The 24138-nt window shown below is 50.4% G+C and overlaps 2 protein-coding genes across 6 annotated transcripts in view; both read right to left on the bottom strand.

Moving 5' to 3' along the window:
• LOC140411264 (alanine--tRNA ligase, mitochondrial-like) overlaps positions 1 to 18234 on the bottom strand; it is a 155250-nt gene extending 137016 nt beyond the window's left edge. Inside the window, exons 1-2 of the mRNA XM_072500387.1 lie at positions 18097 to 18234; positions 17069 to 17210 (exon numbers count right to left, since the gene is read on the bottom strand). Of these exons, the coding sequence (XP_072356488.1) occupies positions 17069 to 17210; positions 18097 to 18234 (280 nt within the window). The remainder of the gene's footprint in view (positions 1 to 17068; positions 17211 to 18096) is intronic.
• The window catches only part of LOC140411199 (WD repeat-containing protein 26), a 365602-nt gene that overhangs the window by 307824 nt on the left and 33640 nt on the right, over positions 1 to 24138 (bottom strand). The gene's annotated exons all lie outside the window — the stretch shown is intronic.

Genomic DNA, 24138 nt, shown 5'->3' with positions numbered 1-24138 from the left:
AGTGAGCCAGAGAAGACAGAGCCAGGAGTGAGACACAGCTAAGAGTGAGTTTGGGAATTTGAATAGAGGTGGGAATTTGAAGCTGGGTGGGGAGGAAGTGCTTTTTATCCCTGGCAAGTGACTGGTAAGTAGTGTTTCTGTTTTTCTGTCTCTTTTCTTTTTTTTTTTTTTTTTATAAATGTTTTATTGAAAATTTTTTCCCAAACAACAATTTTTCCCCTCTTACAAAGCAAACGCAACAATAACAATACAGAAATTTTAAACAATACACAAGTAACAAAACCCCTTTATCTTTGACCTAAACTAAACCCCCCCTCCCCCCCCCCCCCTCCCCCTGGGTTGCTGCTGCTGGTCATCTGTCTTCCCTCTAACGTTCCCCTAGGTAGTCGAGAAATGGCTGCCACCGCCTGGTGAACCCTTGAGCCGATCCTCTCAGGGCAAACTTTATCTGCTCCAGTTTAATGAACCCCGCCATATCATTTACCCAGGCCTCCAGTCCGGGGGGTTTCGCCTCCTTCCACATGAGTAGGATCCTGCGCCGGGCTACTAGGGACGCAAAGGCCACAACGTCGGCCTCTTTCGCCTCCTGCACTCCCGGCTCTTCCGCAACTCCAAATAGAGCTAACCCCCAGCCTGGTTTGACCCGGGCCTTCACCACCCGCGAAATCACTCCCGTCACTCCCTTCCAATACCCTTCCAGTGCCGGGCATGCCCAAAACATATGTGCGTGGTTTGCCGGGCTCCCGCCACACCTCCCACATTTGTCCTCCACTCCAAAGAACCTGCTCAATCTTGCTCCCGTTATGTGTGCTCTATGTAGCACCTTAAATTGAATCAGGCTAAGCCTGGCGCATGAGGAAGAGGAATTTACCCTGCTTAGGGCATCAGCCCACATACCCTCCTCTATCTCCTCCCCTAGTTCTTCTTCCCACTTTCCTTTTAGTTCGCCCACCGACTCCTCCCCCTCTTCCCTCATCTCTCGGTAAATCTCTGACACCTTGCCCTCTCCGACCCACACCCCTGAAAGCACCCTGTCCTGTATCCCCTGTGTCGGGAGCAATGGAAATTCCCTCACCTGTTGTCTAGTAAATGCCCTCACCTGCATATATCTCAAGAAATTTCCCCGGGGCAACTTATACTTTTCCTCCAATGCTCCCAAGCTCGCAAAAGTCCCATCTATAAATAAATCTCCCACCCTCCTAATTCCCAACTGGAACCAGCTCTGAAATCCTCCATCCATTCTTCCTGGGGCGAACCTATGGTTGTTCCTGATTGGGGACCCCACCAGGGCTCCCCGCACCCCTCTCTGTCGCCTCCACTGTCCCCAGATATTCAATGTTGCCGCCACCACCGGGTTCGTGGTAAACTTTTTAGGTGAGATCGGTAGCGGCGCCGTCACCAGCGCCTCTAAACTCGTCCCTTTACAGGACTTTCTCTCCAGTCTTTCCCACGCCGCTCCCTCACCCTCCATCATCCATTTACGTATCATTGCCACATTGGCGGCCCAATAGTAATCGCCCAAGTTCGGTAGTGCCAATCCTCCTCTGTCCCTACTACGCTGAAGGAACCCCCTCCTTACTCTCGGAACTTTCCCTGCCCACACGAAGCTCGTGATGCTCCTGTCTATTTTATTAAAAAAGGTCTTAGTGATTAGTATAGGGAGACATTGAAATACAAATAAGAACCTCGGGAGGACCATCATCTTAATTGCTTGCACCCTGCCCGCCAGCGATAGAGGCTGCATGTCCCACCTCTTGAAGTCCTCCTCCATTTGTTCTACCAACCGTGTCAGATTAAGTCTGGGCAATGTTCCCCAGCTCCTAGCGATCTGAATCCCCAGGTATCGGAAGTTTCTTTCCACTTTCCTTAGAGGCAAGCCTTCTATCTCTCTACTCTGGTCCCCTGGATGTATCACAAATAATTCACTCTTTCCCATGTTTAGCCTATACCCCGAGAAATCCCCGAACCCCCTCAAAATTCGCATAACCTCTATCATTCCCCCCGTTGGGTCCGACACGTATAACAATAGGTCATCCGCATATAACGAGACTCGGTGTTCTTCTCCCCCTCTAATCACCCCTCTCCATTTCCTGGAGTCTCTCAACGCCATGGCCAGAGGTTCAATTGCCAACGCGAACAACAATGGAGACAGCGGGCATCCCTGTCTTGTTCCCCTATATAGTCGGAAATACTCCGATCTATGTCGACCTGTAACTACGCTTGCCGTTGGAGCCCCATAAAGAAGTCTAACCCAGCTAATAAACCCGTTCCCAAACCCAAACCTCCTTAACACTTCCCATAAATACTCCCACTCCACCCTATCAAATGCCTTCTCTGCGTCCATTGCCGCCACAATCTCTGCCTCCCCCTCCACTGGGGGCATCATTATCACCCCTAATAGTCGTCGCACGTTAACATTCAGTTGTCTCCCTTTTACGAACCCTGTCTGATCTTCGTGCACCACCCCCGGGACACAGTCCTCTATCCTCGATGCCAGTACCTTTGCCAACAATTTGGCGTCCACATTCAACAATGAAATGGGTCTATAGGACCCGCACTGCAACGGATCTTTATCCCTCTTCAAAATTAACGATATCGTCGCCTCCGACATCGTCGGGGGTAGCGTCCCCCCTTTCCTGGCCTCATTGAACGTCCTCACCATCAACGGGGCCAACAAGTCCACATATTTTCTGTAATACTCCACCGGGAACCCGTCTGGTCCTGGGGCCTTCCCTGCTTGCATGCTTCCCAGTCCCTTAATAACCTCGTCCACCCCAATCGGTGCCCCCAGGCCTACCACCCCCCGCTCCTCCACTTTCGGGAACCTCAATTGGTCCAGGAACTGCCGCATCCCCTCCTCTCCCTCTGGGGGTTGAGACCTATACAGTTCCTCATAGAAGGTCTTGAACACCTCATTTATCTTTCCTGCCCTTCGCACCGTGTCTCCCCTTTCGTCTCTAATTCCTCCTATTTCCCTCGCTGCTGCCCTCTTTCGCAATTGATGAGCCAACAGGCGACTCGCCTTTTCCCCATATTCATACCTCCTCCCCTGTGCCTTCCTCCACAGTACCTCCGCCTTTCTGGTGGTCAGAAGGTCAAATTCCGTCTGGAGTCGTCTCCTCTCCCTGTACAATTCCTCCTCCGGGGTCTCTGCAAATTCCCTATCCACCCTTAAAATCTCCCCCAGTAATCTTTCCCTTTCCTTGGCCTCTGTTTTCCTTTTGTGGGCCCCAATGGAGATCAGCTCTCCTCTGACCACCGCTTTTAGTGCTTCCCATACCACTCCCACAGGGACCTCGCCGTCGTCATTGACCTCCAGGTATCTCTCAATACACCCCCGCACTCTTGCACACACTCCCTCATCCGCCATCAGTCCCACATCTAATCGCCAGAGTGTTCTCTGCTCCCTTTCCTCTCCTAATTCCAGGTCCACCCAATGTGGGGCATGATCCGAAACCGCTATGGCTGAGTACTCAGCTTCTTCCACCCTAGAGATCAACGACCTTCCCAAAACAAAAAAATCTATCCGGGAGTACACTTTATGGACATGGGAGAAGAAGGAATACTCCCTAGCCCTAGGTCTAAGAAATCGCCATGGATCCACTCCCCCCATTTGGTCCATAAACCCCTTAAGTACCTTGGCCGCTGCCGGCCTTCTTCCGGTCCTTGAGCTGGATCTATCTAGCCCCGGGTCCAGCACCGTATTAAAGTCCCCTCCTAAAATCAAGTTTCCTACCTCCAGGTCCGGTATACGCCCCAGCATCCGTCTCATAAATCCCGCATCGTCCCAGTTTGGGGCATACACGTTAACCAACACGACCTCCATTCCCTCCAGCCTGCCACTCACCATTACATATCTACCTCCGCTATCTGCTACAATGTTCTTTGCTTCAAATGCGACCTGTTTCCCCACCAAAATGGCCACCCCTCTATTCTTTGCGTCCAGTCCTGAGTGGAACACCTGTCCCACCCATCCTTTCCTTAGCCTAACTTGGTCCGCCACCTTTAGGTGCGTCTCTTGGAGCATAACCACGTCTGCCCTTAGTCCTTTCAAATGCGCGAGCACTCGGGCCCTTTTTATCGGTCCGTTCAGGCCTCTCACGTTCCACGTGATCAGCCTCACTAGGGGGCTACCTGCCCCCCTCCCGTGTCGACTAGCCATTACCTTCTCTAGGCCAGTCCCATATCCCGCCTCCGCGCTCCCGCTCGCTCCCCCAGCGTCGCACACCATCCCCGCCCACCCACTCTTTAGCCATTTCCTTTTGGATTTCCGCAGCAGCAACCCAGTTGTCCCCCCCCCCCTTCTCCCTCCCTCCTCCCCTCCCCGCTAGATCTCTTTCTAGCTTGATTGCTCCCCCCATATTACTTCCGTAAGTCAGCTGACTTCAACTGACCCCGGCTACTCCTGCTCACTCCTCGACCTCCCCATGTGGGGAACTCCCATCCGCCTTGCGCCTGTCTTCCCGCCTTATTCTTTCTGGTGCGGGAACATCCCTTTACCTGACCCGCCTCTTATGGCGCAGCTCCCTTTCCCCTCCCCCTCCCCTTCCCCATTCTCCAACTATGTCCCGTCTTTCCCCCCTCACCGGCGCCCACATTTCCCCAATGTCTCCCCCCTTCCCTGTTTACTTCTCAATTAACTTCCACCGTAACATTATCAATAACATTTCCTGCAGCATCAGTCCCTCAGTTCCGATCCAATTTCTCTTCTTTGATGAAGGTCCATGCTTCCTCCGCCGTCTCGAAATAATGGTGTCTCTCCTGATACGTGACCCATAGTCTTGCCGGCTGCAGCATCCCGAACTTCACCTTCCTTTTATGCAACACCTCTTTGGCTCGGTTGAAGCTCGCCCTCCTTCTCGCCACCTCCGCACTCCAATCCTGGTATACCCGTACCACTGCATTCTCCCATCTGCTACTCCGCACCTTTTTAGCCCATCTCAGGACCTCTTCTCTATCCTTAAGGCGGTAAAATCGCACGATTATCGCCCTGGGTGGTTCTCCCGCTTTTGGTCTTCTCGCCGGAATCCGATTTGCCCACTCCACCTCCAAGGGGCCCGTAGGGGCCTCAGCACCCATCAGTGAGCTCAGCATCGTACTTGCGTACGCTCCACAGTCCACTCCTTCCACACCCTCAGGGAGACCCAGTATCCGAAGGTTCTTCCTTCGCGCTCCATTTTCTAGGGCTTCGATCCTTTCAGTACACTTTTTATGAAGTGCCTCGTGCGTCTGTGTCTTAACCGCCAGGCCCAGGATCTCGTCCTCAATATCTGTCACCTTCTGCTCCACCACACGGAGCTCTGTCTCCTGGGTCTTTAATGTCTCCTTGAGCCCCTCAATTGCCTGTAGCAACGGGGTCAGCACCTCCCTCTTCAGCAGCTCCACGCACCGTCTCACAATTTCATGCTCAGGCCCCCATGTCGCCTGCGCTTTCTCCGCCGCCATCTTGTACTTCTCTCTTTCTGACCCTTTGGTCGACGATTCCTCGCGCTGCAGCCGCCGCCGCCGGTTTTTTCCTCCTTCGTTTGGGGGGGACTCCCTTCTCACACGCCCCACACCGGGTTGCGTCGTCGAAAAATTCCCCGTTGAGGCTCTTAAAAGAGCCCGAAGGTCCGTCGGAGCTGGAGCCGCCGAAGCGTGCGGCTAGCTAGGCATCACCGCAACCGGAAGTCCCTTCAGTGGCCTTGATGAGGTCTTTTCACAGTTGTTCCCTCTGCTGCTAGAATTCACCTTTGATACAGGCCCTCAGGTCAGCTTGCAGCTTTAAGCTTGCCCTTCCCCCGCCTGCATGCTGGAAGAGGCCCTGTTTATCCTGTAGTTGCAGCCAAATCTTTCACTGTTTCTGCGTGTGTCTGGCAACCAAGAGACATACCCTTCCTGGGGGACACTGTCGGGGGAATATTGCCGCCTTCTTCCCACACCGGGAAATGTCAAACAAATGCCGTGGGGGCCCTGTAAAAGAGCCCAAAAGTCCGTTCCAAGCAGGAGCTGCCGAATATGCGACCTAGCTCTGCATAGCCGCACCCGGAAGTCCTTTCTGTCTCTTTTCATTGGTATATTTATTTATTTTTTCTTTTGTTTTTTTTTTGTTGAAATTGTAGTTGTTGAAGTTAACCGAAGGTTTAAGACATGGCAGGAGATCTCAGACCCGTGTCATGCTCCTCGTGTGCGATGTGGGAGCTCAGGGACACGTCCACTGTCCCTGGCTCCTTCACGTGCAAGAAGTGTGTCCAGTTGCAGCTCCTGTTAGACCGCTTGACGGCTCTGGAGCTGCGGATGGACTCACTTTGGAGCGTCCGCGATGCTGAGGACGTCGTGGATAGCACGTTTAGCGAGTTGGTCACACCGCAGGTGAAAGGTACTGAGGGAGATAGTAAATGGGTGACCAAAAGACAGAGCAAGAGTAGGAAGGCAGTGCAGGTGTCCTCTGCGGTCATCTCCCTGCAAAACAGATTATACCGCTTTGGATACTGTTGAGGGAGATGGCTCACCAGGGGAAGGCGGCAGCAGCCAGGTTCATGGCACCGTGGCTGGCTCTGCTGCGTAGCTGGGCAGGAAGAAGAATGGCAGGGCTATAGTGATAGGGGACTCAATTGTAAGGGGAATAGACAGGCGGTTCTGCGGACAAAATCGAGACTCTAGGATGGTATGTTGCCTCCCTGGTGCAAGGGTCAAGGATGTCTCGGAGCGGCTGCAGGACATTCTGGGGGGAGAGAACAGCCAGCTGTCGTGGTGCACGTAGGCACCAACGATATAGGTAAAAAACGGGACGAGGTCCTACAAGCTGAATTTAGGGAGTTAGGAGTTAAACTAAAAAGTAGGACCTCAAAGATAGTAATCTCAGGATTGCTACCAGTGCCACGAGCTAGTCAGAGTAGGAATGTCAGGATAGAGAGGATGAATACGTGGCTCGAGAGATGGTGCAAGAGGGAGGGATTCAAATTCCTGGGACATTGGAACCGATTCTGGGGGAGGTGGGACCAGTACAAACCGGACGGTCTGCACCTGGGCAGGACTGGAACCGATGTCCTAGGGGGGGTGTTTGCTAGAGCTGTTGGGGAGAGTTTAAACTAATGTGGCAGGGGGATGGGAACCAATGCAGGAAGTTGGAAGGTAGTAAAACAGGGACAGAAATAAAAGGCAGTAAGGGGGAAAGTGTAAGGCAGAGAAGCCAGGATCTCATAGTTGGGGATCCTCTCGGAAGGAGCGATCACAATATGGTGGAATTTAAAATACAGATGGAGGGTGAGAAGGTAAAATCAAACACTAGTTTTGTGCTTAAACAAAGGAGATTACAATGGGATGAGAGAAGAACTAGCTAAGGTAGACTGGGAGCAAAGACTTTATGGTGAAACAGTTGAGGAACAGTGGAGAACCTTCCAAGTGATTTTTCACAGTGCCCAGCAAAGGTTTATACCAACAAAAAGGAAGGACGGTAAAAAGAGGGACAATCGACCGTGGATATCTAAGGAAATAAGGGAGAGTATCAAATTGAAGGAAAAAACATACAAAGTAGCAAAGATCAGTGGGAGACTAGAGGACTGGGAAATCTTTAGGGGGCAACAGAAAGCTACTAAAAAAGCTATAAAGAAGAGTAAGATAGATTATGAGAGTAAACTTGCTCAGAATATAAAAACAGATAGTAAAAGTTTCTACAAATACATAAAACAAAAAAGAGTGGCGAAGGTAAATATTGGTCCTTGAGATGATGAGAAGGGAGATTTAATAATGGGAGATGAGGAAATGGCTGAGGAACTGAACAGGTTTTTTTGGGTCGGTCTTCAAAGTGGAAGACACAAATAACATGCCAGTGACTGATGGAAATGAGGCTATGACAGGTGAGGACCTTGAGAGGATTGATATCACCAAGGAGGTAGTGATGGGCAAGCTAATGGGGCTAAAGGTAGACAAGTCTCCTGGCCCTGATGGAATGCATCCCAGAGTGCTAAAAGAGATGGCTAGGGAAATTGCAAATGCACGAGTGATAATTTACCAAAATTCACTAGACTCTGGGGTGGTCCCGGCGGATTGGAAATGAGCAAACGTGACACCACTGTTTAAAAAAGGAGGTAGGCAGAAAGTGGGTAATTATAGGCCAGTGAGCTTAACTTCGGTAGTAGGGAAGATGCTGGAATCTATCATCAAGGAAGAAATAGCGAGGCATCTGGATGGAAATTGTCCCATTGGACAGACGCAGCATGGGTTCATAAAGGGCAGGTCGTGCCTAACTAATTTAGTGGAATTTTTTGAGGACATTAACAGTGCGGTAGATAACGGGGAGCCAATGGATGTGGTACATCTGGATTTCCAGAAAGCCTTTGACAAGGTGCCACACAAAAGGTTGTTGCATAAGATAAAGATGCATGGCATTAAGGGGAAAGTAGTAGCATGGATAGAGGATTGGTTAATTAATAGAAAGCAAAGAGTGGGGTTTAATGGGTGTTTCTCTGGTTGGCAATCAGTAGCTAGTGGTGTCCCTCAGGGATCAGTGTTGGGCCCACAACTGTTCACAATTTACATAGATGATTTGGAGTTGGGGACCAAGGGCAATGTGTCCAAGTTTGCAGACGACACTAAGATAAGTGGTAAAGCAAAAAGTGCAGAGGATACTGGAAGTCTGCAGAGGGATCTGGACAGGCTAAGTGAATGGGCTAGGGTCTGGCAGATGGAATACAATGTTGACAAATGTGAGGTTATCTATTTTGGTAAGAATAACGGCAAAAGGGATTATTATTTAAATGATAAAATATTAAAACATGCTGCTGTGCAGAGTGACCTGGGTGTGCTCGTGCATGAGTCACAGAAAGTTGGTTTTCAGGTGCAACAGGTGATTACAAAGAACAAAGAAATGTACAGCACAGGAACAGGCCCTTCGGCCCTCCAAGCCCGTGCCGACCATACTGCCCGACTAAACTACAATCTTCTACACTTCCTGGGTCCGTATCCTTCTATTCCCATCCTATTCATATATTTGTCAAGATGCCCCTTAAATGTCCCTATCGTCCCTGCTTCCACTACCTCCTCCGGTAGCGAGTTCCAGGTACCCACTACCCTCTGCGTAAAAAACTTGCCTCGTACATCTACTCTAAACCTTGCCCCTCTCACCTTAAACCTATGCCCCCTAGTAATTGACCCCTCTACCCTGGGGAAAAGCCTCTGACTATCCACTCTGTCTATGCCCCTCATAATTTTGTATACCTCTATCAGGTCGCCCCTCAACCTCCTTCGTTCCAGTGAGAACAAACCGAGTTTATTCAACCGCTCCTCATAGCTTATGCCCTCCATACCAGGCAACATTCTGGTAAATCTCTTCTGCACCCTCTCTAAAGCCTCCACATCCTTCTGGTAGTGTGGCGACCAGAATTGAACACTATACTCCAAGTGTGGCCTAACTAAGGTTCTATACAGCTGCAACATGTCTTGCCAATTCTTATACTCAATGCCCCGGCCAATGAAGGCAAGCATGCCGTATGCCTTCTTGACTACCTTCTCCACCTGTGTTGCCCCTTTCAATGACCTGTGGACCTGTACTCCTAGATCTCTTTGACTTTCAATACTCTTGAGGGTTCTTCCATTCACTGTATATTCCCTACCTGCATTAGACCTTCCAAAATGCATTACCTCACATTTGTCCGGATTAAACTCCATCTGCCATCTCTCCGCCCAAGTCTCCAGACAATCTAAATCCTGCTGTATCCTCAGACAGTCCTCATCGCTATCCGCAATTCCACCAACCTTTGTGTCGTCTGCAAACTTACTAATCAGACCAGTTACATTTTCCTCCAAATCATTTATATATACTACAAAGAGCAAAGGTCCCAGCACTGATCCCTGTGGAACACCACTGGTCACAGCCCTCCAATTAGAAAAGCATCCCTCCATTGCTACCCTCTGCCTTCTATGGCCTAGCCAGTTCTGTATCCACCTTGCCAGTTCACCCCTGATCCCGTGTGACTTCACCTTTTGTACTAGTCTACCATGAGGGACTTGTCAAAGGCCTTACTGAAGTCCATATAGACAACATCTACTGCCCTACCTGCATCAATCATCTTAGTGACCTCCTCGAAAAACTCTATCAAGTTAGTGAGACACGACCTCCCCTTCACAAAACCGTGCTGCCTCTCACTAATACGTCCATTTGCTTCCAAATGGGAGCAGATCCTGTCTCTAAGAATTCTCTCCAGTAATTTCCCTACCACTGACGTAAGGCTCACCGGCCTGTAGTTTCCGGGATTATCCTTGCTACCCTTCTTAAACAGAGGAACAACATTGGCTATTCTCCAGTCCTCCGGGACATCCCCTGAAGACAGCGAGGATCCAAAGATTTCTGTCAAGGCCTCAGCAATTTCCTCTCCAGCCTCCTTCAGTATTCTGGGGTAGATCCCATCAGGCCCTGGGGACTTATCTACCTTAATATTTTTCAAGACACCCAACACCTCGTCTTTTTGGATCACAATGTGACCCAGGCTATCTACACCCCCTTCTCCAGACTCAACATCTACCAATTCCTTCTCTTTGGTGAATACTGATGCAAAGTATTCATTTAGTACCTCGCCCATTTCCTCTGGCTCCACACATAGATTCCCTTGCCTATCCTTCAGTGGGCCAACCCTTTCCCTGGCTACCCTCTTGCTTTTTATGTACGTGTAAAAAGCCTTGGGATTTTCCTTAACCGTATTTGCTAATGACTTTTCGTGACCCCTTCTAGCCCTCCTGACTCCTTGCTTAAGTTCCTTCCTACTTTCCTTATATGCCACACAGGCTTCGTCTGTTCCCAGCCTTTTAGCCCTGACAAATGCCTCCTTTTTCTTTTTGACGAGGCCTACAATATCACTCGTCATCCAAGGTTCCCGAAAATTGCCGTATTTATCTTTCTTCCTCACAGGAACATGCCGGTCCTGTATTCCTTTCAACTGATACTTGAAAGCCTCCCACATGTCAGATGTTGATTTGCCCTCAAACATCCGCCCCCAATCTATGTTCTTCAGTTCCCGCCTAATATTGTTATAATTAGCCTTCCCCCAATTTAGCACATTCATCCTCGGACCACTCTTATCCTTGTCCACCAGTACTTTAAAACTTACTGAATTGTGGTCACTGTTACCGAAATGCTCCCCTACTGAAACATCTACCACCTGGCCGGGCTCATTCCCCAATACCAGGTCCAGTACCGCCCCTTCCCTAGTTGGACTGTTTACATATTGTTTTAAGAAGCCCTCCTGGATGCTCCTTACAAACTCCGCCCCGTCTAAGCCCCTGGCACTAAGTGAGTCCCAGTCAATATTGGGGAAGTTGAAGTCTCCCATCACCACAACCCTGTTGTTTTTACTCTTTTCCAAAATCTGTCTACCTATCTGCTCCTCTATCTCCCGCTGGCTGTTGGGAGGCCTGTAGTATACCCCCAACATTGTGACTGCACCCTTCTTATTCCTGATCTCTACCCATATAGCCTCACTGCCCTCTGAGGTGTCCTCTCGCAGTATAGCTGTGATATTCTCCCGAACAAGTAGCGCAACTCCACCTCCCCTTTTACATCCCCCTCTATCCCGCCTGAAACATCTAAATCCTGGAACGTTTAGCTGCCAATCCTGCCCTTCCCTCAACCAGGTCTCTGTAATGGCAACAACATCATAGTTCCAAGTACTAATCCAAGCTCTAAGTTCATCTGCCTTACCCGTAATGCTCCTTGCATTAAAACATATGCACTTCAGGCCACCAGACCCGCTGTGTTCAGCAACTTCTCCCCGTCTGCTCTGCCTCAGAGCCACACTGTCCCTATTCCCTAGTTCTCCCTCAATGCTCTCACCTACTGACATATTGCTACCGTGCCCACCCCCCTGCCATACTAGTTTAAACCCTCCCATGTGACACTAGCAAACCTCGCGGCCAGGATATTTATGCCTCTCCGGTTTAGATGCAACCCGTCCTCCTTATACAGGTCACACCTGCCCCGGAAAATCTCCCAGTGGTCCAGATAATGGAAACCCTCCCTCCTACACCAGCTGTTTAGCCACGTGTTTATCTGCTCTATCTTCCTATTTCTAGCCTCACTGGCACGTGGCACAGGGAGTAATCCCGAGATTACAACCCTCGAGGTCCTGTCTTTTAACTTTCTGCCTAGCTCCCTGAACTCCTGCTGCAGGACCTCATGCCCCTTCCTGCCTATGTCGTTAGTACCAATATGTACAACGACCTCTGCCTGTTTGCCCTCCCCCTTGAGGATTCCCTCTACCCGTTCGGAGACATCCTGGACCCTGGCACCAGGGAGGCAACATACCATCCTGGAGTCTCTTTCACGTCCACAGAAGCGCCTATCTGTGCCCCTGACTATAGAGTTTACTATTACTATTACTCTTCTGCGCTTTGACCCTCCCTTCTGAACATCAGAGCCAGCCGTGGTGCCACTGCTCTGGCTGCTGCTGTTTCCCCCTGATAGGCTATCCCCCCCGACAGTATCCAAAGGGGTATACCTGTTCGAGAGGGGGACAACCACAGGGGATTCCTGCACTGACTGCCTGCCCTAGATTAAGAAGGCAAACGGAATTTTCTCCTTCATTGCTAGAGGGATGGAGTTTAAGACTAGGGAGGTTATGCTGCAATTGTATAAGGTGTTAGTGAGGCCACGCCTGGAGTATTGTGTTCAGTTTTGGTCTCCTTACTTGAGAAAGGACGTACTGGCACTGGAGGGTGTGCAGAGGAGATTCACTAGGTTAATCCCAGAGCTGAAGGGGTTGGATTACGAGGAGAGGTTGAGTAGACTGGGACTGTACTCGTTGGAATTTAGAAGGATGAGGGGGGATCTTATAGAAACATATAAGATTATGAAGGGAATAGATAGGATAGATGCGGGCAGGTTGTTTCCACTGGTGGGTGAAAGCAGAACTAGGGGGCATAGCCTCAAAATAAGGGGAAGTAGATTTAGGACTGAGTTTAGGAGGAACTTCTTCACCCAAAGGGTTGTGAATCTATGGAATTTCTTACCCAGTGAAGCAGTAGAGGCTCCTTCATTAAATGTTTTTAAGATAAAGATAGATAGTTTTTTGAAGAATAAAGGGATTAAGGGTTATGGTGTTCGGGCCGGAAAGTGGAGCTGAGTCCACAAAAGATCAGCCATGATCTCATTGAATGGCGGAGCAGGCTCGAGGGGCCAGATGGCCGACTCCTGCTCCTAGTTCTTATGTTCTTATGTATCTAGCCCCGTGCTGTACCTGTCCTGGGAGTGTTTGATGGGGACAGTGTAGAGGGAGCTTTACTGTGTATCTAACCCCGTGCTGTACCTGTCCTGGGAGTGTTTGATGAGGACAGTGTAGAGGGAGCTTTACTCTGTATCTAACCCCGTGCTGTACCTGTCCTGGGAGTGTTTGATGGGGACATTGTAGAGGGAGCTTTACTCTGTATCTCACCCCGTGCTGTACCTGTCCTGGCGGTGTTTGATGGGGACATTGTAGAGGGAGCTTTACTCTGTATCTCACCCCGTGCTGTACCTGTCCTGGGGGTGTTTCATGGGGCAGTGTAGAGGGAGCTTTACTCTGTATCTAACCCCGTACTGTACCTGTCCTGAGAGTGTTTCATGGGGCAGTGTAGAGGGAGCTTTACTCTGTATCTAACCCCGTACTGTACCTGTCCTGGGAGTGTTTGATGGGGACAGTGTAGAGGGAGCTTTACTCTGTATCTAACCCTGTTCTGTCCCTGTCCTGGGAGTGTTTGATGGGGTCAGTGTAGAGTGAGCTTTACTCTGTATCTAACCCCGTGCTGTCCCTGTCCTGGGAGTGTTTGATGGGGACAGTGTAGAGGGAGATTTACTCTGTATCTAACCCCGTGCTGGACCTGTCCTGGGAGTGTTTGATCGGGACAGTGTAGAGGGAGCTTTACTCTGTATCTAACCCTGTGCTGTACCTGTCCTGGGAGTGTTTGATGGGGACAGTGTAGAGGGAGCTTTACTCTGTATCTCACCCCGTGCTGTACCTGTCCTGGGAGTGTTTGATGGTGACAATCTGTCATGTTCCGGTTTGTGTGGGGATTGGGAGTGGCTATTTGAAGGCAAATCCACGTCTGACGTGTGGGAGGTTTTTAAAGGCCAGTTGATAGAAGTACAGGACAGGCTGTCCCTGGAAAATCGAAGGATAGAAATGGCAGGATTCGGGAACCATGGATGACAAGGGAAATTGTAAGCTTAGTCAAAAGAAAAAAGGAAGCATCTAGGCATCTAAAAACTGACAAAGCCCTTGAGGGGTACAGTGAAAGTAGGAAGGAAATTAAACGTGGAATTAGGAGGACTGAAAGGGGCCATGAAATGTCTTTGGTAGACATGGTCAAGGAGAAGCCCAAGGCTCTTTATGCATACATTGGGAGCAAGAGGGTAGCAAGAGAAAGAGTAGGCCCACTCCAGGGCAATGGAGGGGAGTAATGCGTGGAACCACAGGAAGTGGATGAAATCCTTAATGAGTACTTTACGGTATTCACCAGGGAGAAGGACATGACGGATGTTGAGGTCAGTGATAGGTATGTGAACGATCTTGAGAACGTCAATATATCCAAGGAGGAAGTGTTGAGTATCCTAAATTGCATTAAGGTAGACAAATCCCCAGGGCCATAAGGGATGTATCCCAGGTTGCTGCGGGAGATGAGGGGAGAAATAGCTGGGGCCTTAACAGATATCTTCACATCCTCGTTGACCACAGGCGAGGTTCCAGAGGACTGGAGAATAGCCAATGTTGTTTTCGTGTTCAAGAAAGGAAGCGGGGATAACCCGGCAAATTGTAGGCCGGTGAGCCTGACATTAGTGGTGGGAGATATTTTGGAAAAGATACTGAGGGACAGGATTTATGCACATACTGTAAATGGCAGAACCCTGAGGAACATTAACACAGAGGGATCTGGGCGTGCAAAGAACAAGAACAAAGAATACAGCACAGGAACAGGCCCTTCGGCCCTCCCAGCCTGTGCCCATCCACAGCACAGGAACAGGCCCTTCGGCCCTCCCAGCCTGCGCCGATCCGCAGCACAGGAACAGGCCCTTCGGCCCTCCCAGTCTGCACCGATCCACAGCACAGGAACAGGCCCTTCGGCCCTCCCAGCCTGTGCCCATCCACAGCACAGGAACAGGCCCTTCGGCCCTCCCAGCCTGTGCCCATCCACAGCACAGGAACAGGAGGCCCTTCGGCCCTCCCAGCCTGGACCAGTCACGTGTCCTACCTAGACCAACCGCCTGTTTCCTGCTCTGCCCCGTCTGTTCATCTGCCTATCCAGATAAGTCTTAAAGGTCGCTAAGTATCTGTCTCAACCACCTCACTTGGCCGTGCATTCCAGGCCACCACCACCCTCTGTGTAAAAACCTTCCCTGCACATCTCCACTGAACCTTTCCCCCCTTGTAATTGTCATTTTCGCCCTGGGAAAAAGCCTCCAACTGTTCACCCTATCTATACCCCTCATAATCTTTATTAATGTCACAAGTAGGCTTCTCTTAACGATGCAATGATGTGACTGTGAAAAGCCCCGAGTCTCCACATTCCGGCGCCTGTTTGGGGAGGCTGGTACGGGAATTGAACCGTGCTGCTGGCCTGCCTTGGTCTGCTTTAAAAGCCAGCGATTTAGCCCTGTGCTAAACAAGCCCCATGAAGCCCCTAGTCGCCACATTCCGGCGCCTGTTCGGGTCACAGAGGGAGAATTCAGAATGTCCAATTCACCCAACAAACAGCACGTCTTTCGGGACTTGTGGGAGGAAGCCGGAGCACCCGGAGGAAACCACACAGACACGGGGAGAACGTACAGACTCCGCACAGACAGTGACCCACGCCGGGAATCGAACTCGGGTCCCTGGCACTGTGAAGCAACAGTGCTAACCACTGTGCTATATGCTCACTGCGCTCCCTAAAAGGGGCAACACATGTGGCCAAGGGGACTAAGGAGGCATATGGTAAGCTTGCCTTCATCAGCCGGGACATTGAGTACAGGAGTTGGGAAATCATGTTGCAGCTGTATAAAACCTTGGTTAGGCCGCATGTGGAGTATTGCGAGCAGTTCTGGTCACCACATTATCAGAAGGACGTGGAAGCTTTGGAGAGAATTCAAAGAAGGTTCACAAGGATGTTGCCTGGTCTCGGGAGTGTTGGCTATGAGGAGAAGTTGAATAAACTAGGATTGTTTCCATTGGAAAGACGGAGGCTGAGGGGAGACCTGATAGAGGTCGACACAATTATGAGAGGCACAGACAGGGGATTTTTCCAAGAGTGGAAGTGTCAATTACAAGGGGTCACAGGTTCAAGGTGAGGGGGGGAAAGTTTAAGGGAGCTGTGCGGGGTGCGTTTTTCATGCAGAGCGTGGGGGGTGCCTGGAACGCGCTGCCAGAGGATGTGGTGGAAGCAGCACATTAGCAACATTGAAGAGGCATCTGGATGGATACATGAATAGGGAGGAAATAGAGGGATACGGACCGAGGAAGGGCAGAGGTTTTGTTTTTAGTTCGGGCACCATGATTAGCACGGGCTTGGAACGCTGAAGGGCCTGTTCCTGTGCTGTACTTTTCTTTGCACTTTGTCGAGATGAGCCCTTGTGTGAGAGCCAGAGATAGGGCGAAGGAACCTCTGGCGGAGAGCTTACCGTGAAGGGCGAAGGAACCTCTGGCAGAGAGCTTACCGTGAAGGGCGAAAGAACCTCTGGCGGAGAGCTTACCGTGAAGGGCGAAGGAACCTCTGGCAGAGAGCTTACCGTGAAGGGCGAAGGAACCTCTGGCGGAGAGCTTACCGTGAAGGGCGAAGGAACCTCTGGCGGAGAGCTTACCGTGAAGGGCGAAGGAACCTCTGGCGGAGAGCTTACCGTGAAGGGCGAAGGAACCTCTGGCGGAGAGCTTACCGTGAAGGGCGAAGGAACCTCTGGCGGAGAGCTTACCGTGAAGGGCGAAGGAACCTCTGGCGGAGAGCTTACCGTGAAGGGCGAAGGAACCTCTGGCGGAGAGCTTACCGTGAAGGGCGAAGGAACCTCTGGCGGAGAGCTTACCGTGAAGGGCGAAGGAACCTCTGGCGGAGAGCTTACCGTGAAGGGCGAAGGAACCTCCGGCGGAGAGCTTACCGTATTTGCCGTCCTGGATGGTGTAGGCGTACGCTGTTGAATCATCAGTTCTAGGAACTCCAATCCTCTGAAGCTCGTTGATAGCATGAAGGCCGAGTCCCCCCTTGGGCTGTGTGTCTGTCTGTGTGGATCGCCTGAGACGCTGGACACAGAAACCAAATCATCAAACTGCAGGGGCAGCAAAACCAGCACAAAACCCGTCGCAAGAGGTGGAGGGGCGAGGGCAGAGTGCGGGGGGGGGGGGGGGGGGGGGGGGGGGGGGGGGGTGCCAGATGGCCTGGGGGGGGGGGGGAGCCGGAGGAGTGCACAGGGACAAATGACAGCCACTCCCCGGAGATGAGCTGTTGTTATGGGCCAGGGTTTAGAGAACCCCAAAGTGTATCATGGAGTTCACCTGACCCACAACTTTGACTAGATTGTGGTTATGGGGAGCACACGGGCCTACTTTGCAGGTGTGATGCAACAGAGATCTAAAGTACTTTTAAATTAAAACAAAGTTTATTTATGAAACCAGTTAACACTTTATAAGCCTACAGTAAACATCTTAACAACTATCAACACCAATAAATCCCCCAAAGAATACAGTACTCTAAAAGTAACTCTTAATCTTTCCTAGCAACATCCATAAGACAAAAAAAAAAACCTTTTTGCAGAAAGACACCAGGCTTAACTTCTCTACCGAAACAGGTATTATTTTTAAATCACCAAAGAATCTGGAGACAGTCTTTAGATTGCAGAGAGAGAGACTAATACATATTCTGGCTGTGACTGCAGCTATGCAGCTCTCAAAACAAAACTAAAACACACCCTGAAGCAAACAGCCCAAAGCGAAAGTAAAAGCAGACAGACTGCCCAACTCCTCCCACACTCTGACATCACTGATAAACACCCATTTCTTAAAGGTACATCCACTACAGCTATTTTATAAACACCCATTTCTTAAAGGTACATCCACTACAGCTATTTTATAAACACCCATTTCTTAAAGGTACTCTCACATGACACTGCACACCATTTCTCAGCCTCACCTCTGCCTCCTCCTTTGCCAACAGCTCCAAAGCCTCCGTGTCCATGGCGACTGCTTTCTCTTCCAGCATCAAGCCAATCAGATCGAGGGGAAAGCCCAGGTTCCTGTGCAGGGACCATGCCACGTCCACTGTAACCATGGAGATGAGAGTGAGTGACTGACCTCCACATCCACACTCCTAATGACTCCATCACTGAGACACTCAGTCCCCTATCCCCATAGCACAGCTCCATCCTCACCTTCACTCTCCCCCTCCCCCAACCTAACAATTGCGGAGTGGGGGGGTGGGGTTAGGCGAGCTCAGCACTGTGTATGGTGGTCATGGTGCTGAGGTGGGGGGGCAGTGAAATGAGTGAGAGTGAGTGTATCCGTGAGTGAGAGTGAATGTGCTCTTTCTTTTTCTTGTTTTATCTAGAGGGGATGGCAGGGAAGGTAGTGCAATGCTCCTCCTGCAGAATGTTTGAGGTGAGGGACACCGTCAGTGTCCCTGCTGATTTCACCTGTGGGAAGTGCACCCATCTCCAGCTCCTCAGAAACCGCGTTAGGGAACTGGAGCTGGAAGAACTTCGGATCATTCGGGAGGCAGAGGTGGTCATAGATAGTAGCTTCGGGGGTTTAGTTACTCCGAAGAATCAAGGTAGCTGGGTGACAGTGAGAGGGGCTGGGAGGAAGCAGTCAGTACAGGGATCCCCTGTGGACGTTCCCCTTAGTAACAAGTATACCGCTTTGGATACTGTTGAGGGGGACGACCTACCAGGGGTAAGCCATGGGGAACGGATCTCCAGCACTGAGTCCGTCCCTGTGGCTCAGAAGGGAAGGGGGGAGAGCAGGAGAGCAATGGTTATTGGGGACTCAATAGTTAGAGGGACAGATAGACGGTTCTGTGACAGCGAAAGAGACTCACGGATGGTATGTTGCCTCCCGGGTGCCAGGGTCCGTGATGTCTCGGACCGTGTTTTCAGAATCCTTAAAGGGAAGGGGGAGCACTCACAAGTCGTGGTACACATCGGTACCAACGACATAGGTAAGAGAAGGGACGGGGATTTAAAACAGGAATTTAGGGAGCTAGGGTGGAAGCTGAGAGCCAGGACAAACCATGTTGTCATCTCTGGGTTGTTGCCGGTGCCACGTGCTAGTGAGGTGAGGAACAGGGAGAGAGTGCAGATAAACATGTGGCTACAGGGATGGTGTAGGAGGGAGGGTTTCAGGTACGTGGATAATTGGAGCACATTCTGGGGAAGGTGGGACCTATACAGATAGGACAGTTTGCACCTGAACCAGAGGGGCACCAATATCCTGGGAGGGAAATTTGCTACGGCTCTTTGTGGGGGTTTAAACTAATTTGTCAGGGAGCTGGGAAAACTAGTTGTAGTCAAGAAGCCAGTGTTGAGAGTAGTGAGGTACTGAGGAGGGTATCAAGGTTGCAGGAGTGTACCGGCAGACAGGAAGGTGGGTTGAAGTGTGTCTACTTTAATGCAAGGAGCATCCGGAAAAAGGTAGGTGAACTTGGGAGCGTGGATTGGTACTTGGGACTACGATGTTGTGGCCATTACGGAGACATGGTTAAAACAGGGACAGGAATGGTTGTTGGAAGTTCCGGGAGTATAGATGTTTCAGTAAGAGTAGGGAAGGTGGTAAAAGAGGTGGAGGACTAGCATTGTTAATCAAGATAGTTTAACGGCTGCAGAAAGGCAGTTCGAATAGGAACTGCCTTCTGATGTAATATGGGCCGAAGTTAGAAATAGGAAAGGAGCGGTCACGTTGTTAGGAGTTTTCTATAGGCCCCCAAATAGTAATAGAGATGTGGAGGAAAAAATTGCAAAACAGATTATGGATGTGTGGAAGTCTCAGGGTCGTTGTCATGGGTGACTTTAACTTTCCAAATATTGATTGGAACCTCTATAGGTCGAACAGTTTGGATGGGCAGATTTTGTACAGAATGTGCAGGAGGGTTTCCTGACACAATATGTGGATAGGCCGACAAAAGGCGGGGCCACATTGGATTTGGTACTGGGTAATGAACCGGGCCAAGTGTTAGATTTGTTTGTGGGAGAGCACTTTGGAGATAGTGACCACAATTCGGTGTCTTTCACTATTGCAATGGAGAGGGATAGGGCCATACGGCAGGGCAAGGTTTATAATTGGGGGAGGGGTAATTATGATGCGATTAGGCAAGAATTAGGGAGCATAAGATGGGAACAGAAACTGTCAGGGAAAGGCACAAATGAAAAGTGGAGCTTGTTCAAAGAACAAATACTGCATGTCCTTGATAGGCATGTCCCTGTCAGGCAGGGAGGAAATGGCCGTGTGAGGGAACCATGGTTCACAAAAGAGGTTGAATGTCTTGTTAAGCGGAAAAAGGAAGAGTATGTAAGGATGAGAAAACAAGGTTCAGTTGGGTCGCTTGAGGGTTACAAGGTAGCAAGGCTTGAGCTTAAAAAAAAGGGCTTAGGAGAGATAGGAGGAGGCACGAGAAGTCCTTGGCGGGTCGGATCAAGGAAAACCCCAAGGCTTTTTACTCTTATGTGAGAAATAAAAGAATGACCAGGGTGAGGGTAGGGCCGGTCAAGGACAGTAGTGGGAACTTGTGCATGGAGTTAGAAGAAGTAGGAGAGGTGTTGAATGAATACGTTTCTTCAGTGTTCACAAAGGAGAGGGGCCATGTTTTTGAGGATAAGAGTGTGACTCAGACGGGTAGGCTGGAGGAAGTCGATGTTCTGAGGAAAGCGGTATTAGCAATTTTGAAAAACCTAAGGGTCGACAAGTCCCCTGGGCCAGATGGGATATATCCAAGGATTCTTTGGGAGGCAAGGGATGAGATTGCAGAGCCTTTGGCTTTGATCTTTGGGTCCTCACTGTCCACGGGGATAGTGCCAGAGGACTGGAGAGTGGCAAAAGTTGTTCCTCTGTTCAAGAAAGGGAATAGGAATGACCCTGGTAATTATAGACCGGTTAGTCTTACTTCGGTGGTCGGTAAGTTAATGGAAAAGGTTCTGAAGGATAGGATTAATGACCATTTGGAAAGATGCAGCTTAATCCGGGATAGTCAACACGGATTCGTGAAGGGTAAGTCTTGCCTCACAAATTTGATTGAATTCTTTGAGGAGGTAACTAAGTGTGTCGATGAAGGTAGAGCTGTTGATGTCGTATACATGGATTTTAGTAAGGCGTTTGATAAGGTTCCCCATGGTCGACTCATGAAGAAAGTAAGGAGGTGTGGGGTAGAGGGAAATTTGGCCAATTGGATAAGTAACTGGCTATCACATAGAAGACAGAGGGTAGTGGTTGATGGAAAATTTTCAGACTGGAGACCAGTTACCAGCGGTGTACCTCAGTGCTGGGTCCTCTGCTATTTGTGATTTTTATCAATGACTTGGAGGAGGGGGCTGAAGGGTGGGTCAGTAAAGTTGCTGATGACACCAAGATTGGTGGAGTAGTGGATGAGGTGGAGGGCTGTTGTAGGCTGCAAAGAGACATTGATAGGATGCAGAGCTGGGCCGAAAAATGGCAGATGGGGTTTAACCCTGATAAGTGCGAGGGGATTCATTTTGGTAGGAAAAATTTGAATGCGGATTACAGGGTCAACGGCAGGGTTCTGAGGAATGTGGAGGAACAGAGAGATCTTGGGGTTCATGTCCACAGATCTCTGAAGGTTGCCACTCAAGTGGATAGAGCCGTGAAGAAGGCCTATAGTGTGTTAGCATTTATTAACAGGGGGCTTGAGTTTAAGAGCCGTGGGGTTATGCTGCAACTACACATGACCCTGGTGAGACCACATTTGGAGTATTGTGTGCAGTTCTGGTCACCTCACGATAGGAAGGATGTGGAAGCATTGGAAAGGTTGCAGAGGAGATTTACCAGGATGCTGCCTGGTTTGGAGGGTAGGTCTTATGAGGAAAGGTTGAGGGAGCGAGGGCTTTTCGCTTTGGAGCGGAGAAGGATGAGAGGCGACTTAATAGAGGTTTATAAGATAATGAGGGGGACAGATAGAGTGGACGTTCAGAGACTATTTCCTCGGGTGGACGTAGGTGTTACAAGGGGGCATAACTAGAAGGTTCAGGGTGGGAGATATAGGAGGGATGTCCGAGGTAGGTTCTTTACTCAGAGAGTGGCTAGGGTGTGGAATGGACTGCCTGCTGTGATAGTGGAGTCGGACACTTTAGGAACTTTCAAGTGGTTATTGGATAGGCACATGGAGCACACCAGAATGACAGGGAGTGGGATAGCTTGATCTTGGTTTCAGACAAAGCTCGGCACAACATCGAGGGCCGAAGGGCCTGCTCTGTGCTGTACGGTTCTACGTTCTATGTGAGTGAGGGTGTCAGTGCGAGAGAGAGAGAGAGTGTCAGTGCGAGAGAGAGAGAGAGTGTCAGTGCGAGAGAGAGAGAGAGTGTCAGTGCGAGAGAGAGAGAGAGTGTCAGTGCGAGAGAGAGAGAGAGTGTCAGTGCGAGAGAGAGAGAGAGTGTCAGTGCGAGAGAGAGAGAGAGTGTCAGTGCGAGAGAGAGAGAGAGTGTCAGTGCGAGAGAGAGAGAGAGTGTCAGTGCGAGAGAGAGAGAGAGTGTCAGTGCGAGAGAGAGAGAGAGTGTCAGTGCGAGAGAGAGAGAGAGAGTGTCAGTGCGAGAGAGAGAGAGAGTGTCAGTGCGAGAGAGAGAGAGAGTGTCAGTGCGAGAGAGAGAGAGAGTGTCAGTGCGAGAGAGAGAGAGAGTGTCAGTGCGAGAGAGAGAGAGAGAGTGTCAGTGCGAGAGAGAGAGAGAGTGTCAGTGCGAGAGAGAGAGAGAGTGTCAGTGCGAGAGAGAGAGAGAGTGTCAGTGCGAGAGAGAGAGAGAGAGTCAGTGCGAGAGAGAGAGAGAGAGTGTCAGTGCGAGAGAGAGAGAGAGTGTCAGTGCGAGAGAGAGAGAGTGTCAGTGCGAGAGAGAGAGAGAGTGTCAGTGCGAGAGAGAGAGAGAGTGTCAGTGCGAGAGAGAGAGAGTGTCAGTGCGAGAGAGAGAGAGTGTCAGTGCGAGAGAGAGAGAGTGTCAGTGCGAGAGAGAGAGAGTGTCAGTGCGAGAGAGAGAGAGTGTCAGTGCGAGAGAGAGAGAGTGTCAGTGCGAGAGAGAGAGAGAGTGTCAGTGCGAGAGAGAGAGAGTGTCAGTGCGAGAGAGAGAGAGTGTCAGTGCGAGAGAGAGAGAGTGTCAGTGCGAGAGAGAGAGAGTGTCAGTGCGAGAGAGAGAGAGTGTCAGTGCGAGAGAGAGAGAGTGTCAGTGCGAGAGAGAGAGAGTGTCAGTGCGAGAGAGAGAGAGTGTCAGTGCGAGAGAGAGAGAGTGTCAGTGCGAGAGAGAGAGAGTGTCAGTGCGAGAGAGAGAGAGTGTCAGTGCGAGAGAGAGAGAGTGTCAGTGCGAGAGAGAGAGAGTGTCAGTGCGAGAGAGAGAGAGTGTCAGTGCGAGAGAGAGAGAGTGTCAGTGCGAGAGAGAGAGAGTGTCAGTGCGAGAGAGAGAGAGTGTCAGTGCGAGAGAGAGAGAGTGTCAGTGCGAGAGAGAGAGAGTGTCAGTGCGAGAGAGAGAGTGTCAGTGCGAGAGAGAGAGAGTGTCAGTGCGAGAGAGAGAGAGTGTCAGTGCGAGAGAGAGAGAGTGTCAGTGCGAGAGAGAGAGTGTCAGTGCGAGAGAGAGAGAGTGTCAGTGCGAGAGAGAGAGAGTGTCAGTGCGAGAGAGAGAGAGTGTCAGTGCGAGAGAGAGAGAGTGTCAGTGCGAGAGAGAGAGAGTGTCAGTGCGAGAGAGAGAGAGTGTCAGTGCGAGAGAGAGAGAGTGTCAGTGCGAGAGAGAGAGAGTGTCAGTGCGAGAGAGAGAGAGTGTCAGTGCGAGAGAGAGAGAGTGTCAGTGCGAGAGAGAGAGAGTGTCAGTGCGAGAGAGAGAGAGTGTCAGTGCGAGAGAGAGAGAGAGTGTCAGTGCGAGAGAGAGAGAGTGTCAGTGCGAGAGAGAGAGAGTGTCAGTGCGAGAGAGAGAGAGTGTCAGTGCGAGAGAGAGAGAGTGTCAGTGCGAGAGAGAGAGAGTGTCAGTGCGAGAGAGAG

The sequence above is a fragment of the Scyliorhinus torazame genome, chromosome 4 (assembly GCF_047496885.1).
Source record: "Scyliorhinus torazame isolate Kashiwa2021f chromosome 4, sScyTor2.1, whole genome shotgun sequence".
Classification (NCBI taxonomy): Eukaryota; Metazoa; Chordata; class Chondrichthyes; order Carcharhiniformes; family Scyliorhinidae; genus Scyliorhinus; species Scyliorhinus torazame.
Note: the sequence above shows the minus strand (reverse complement) of the source record. Positions and strands in the feature narration are given on the sequence as shown.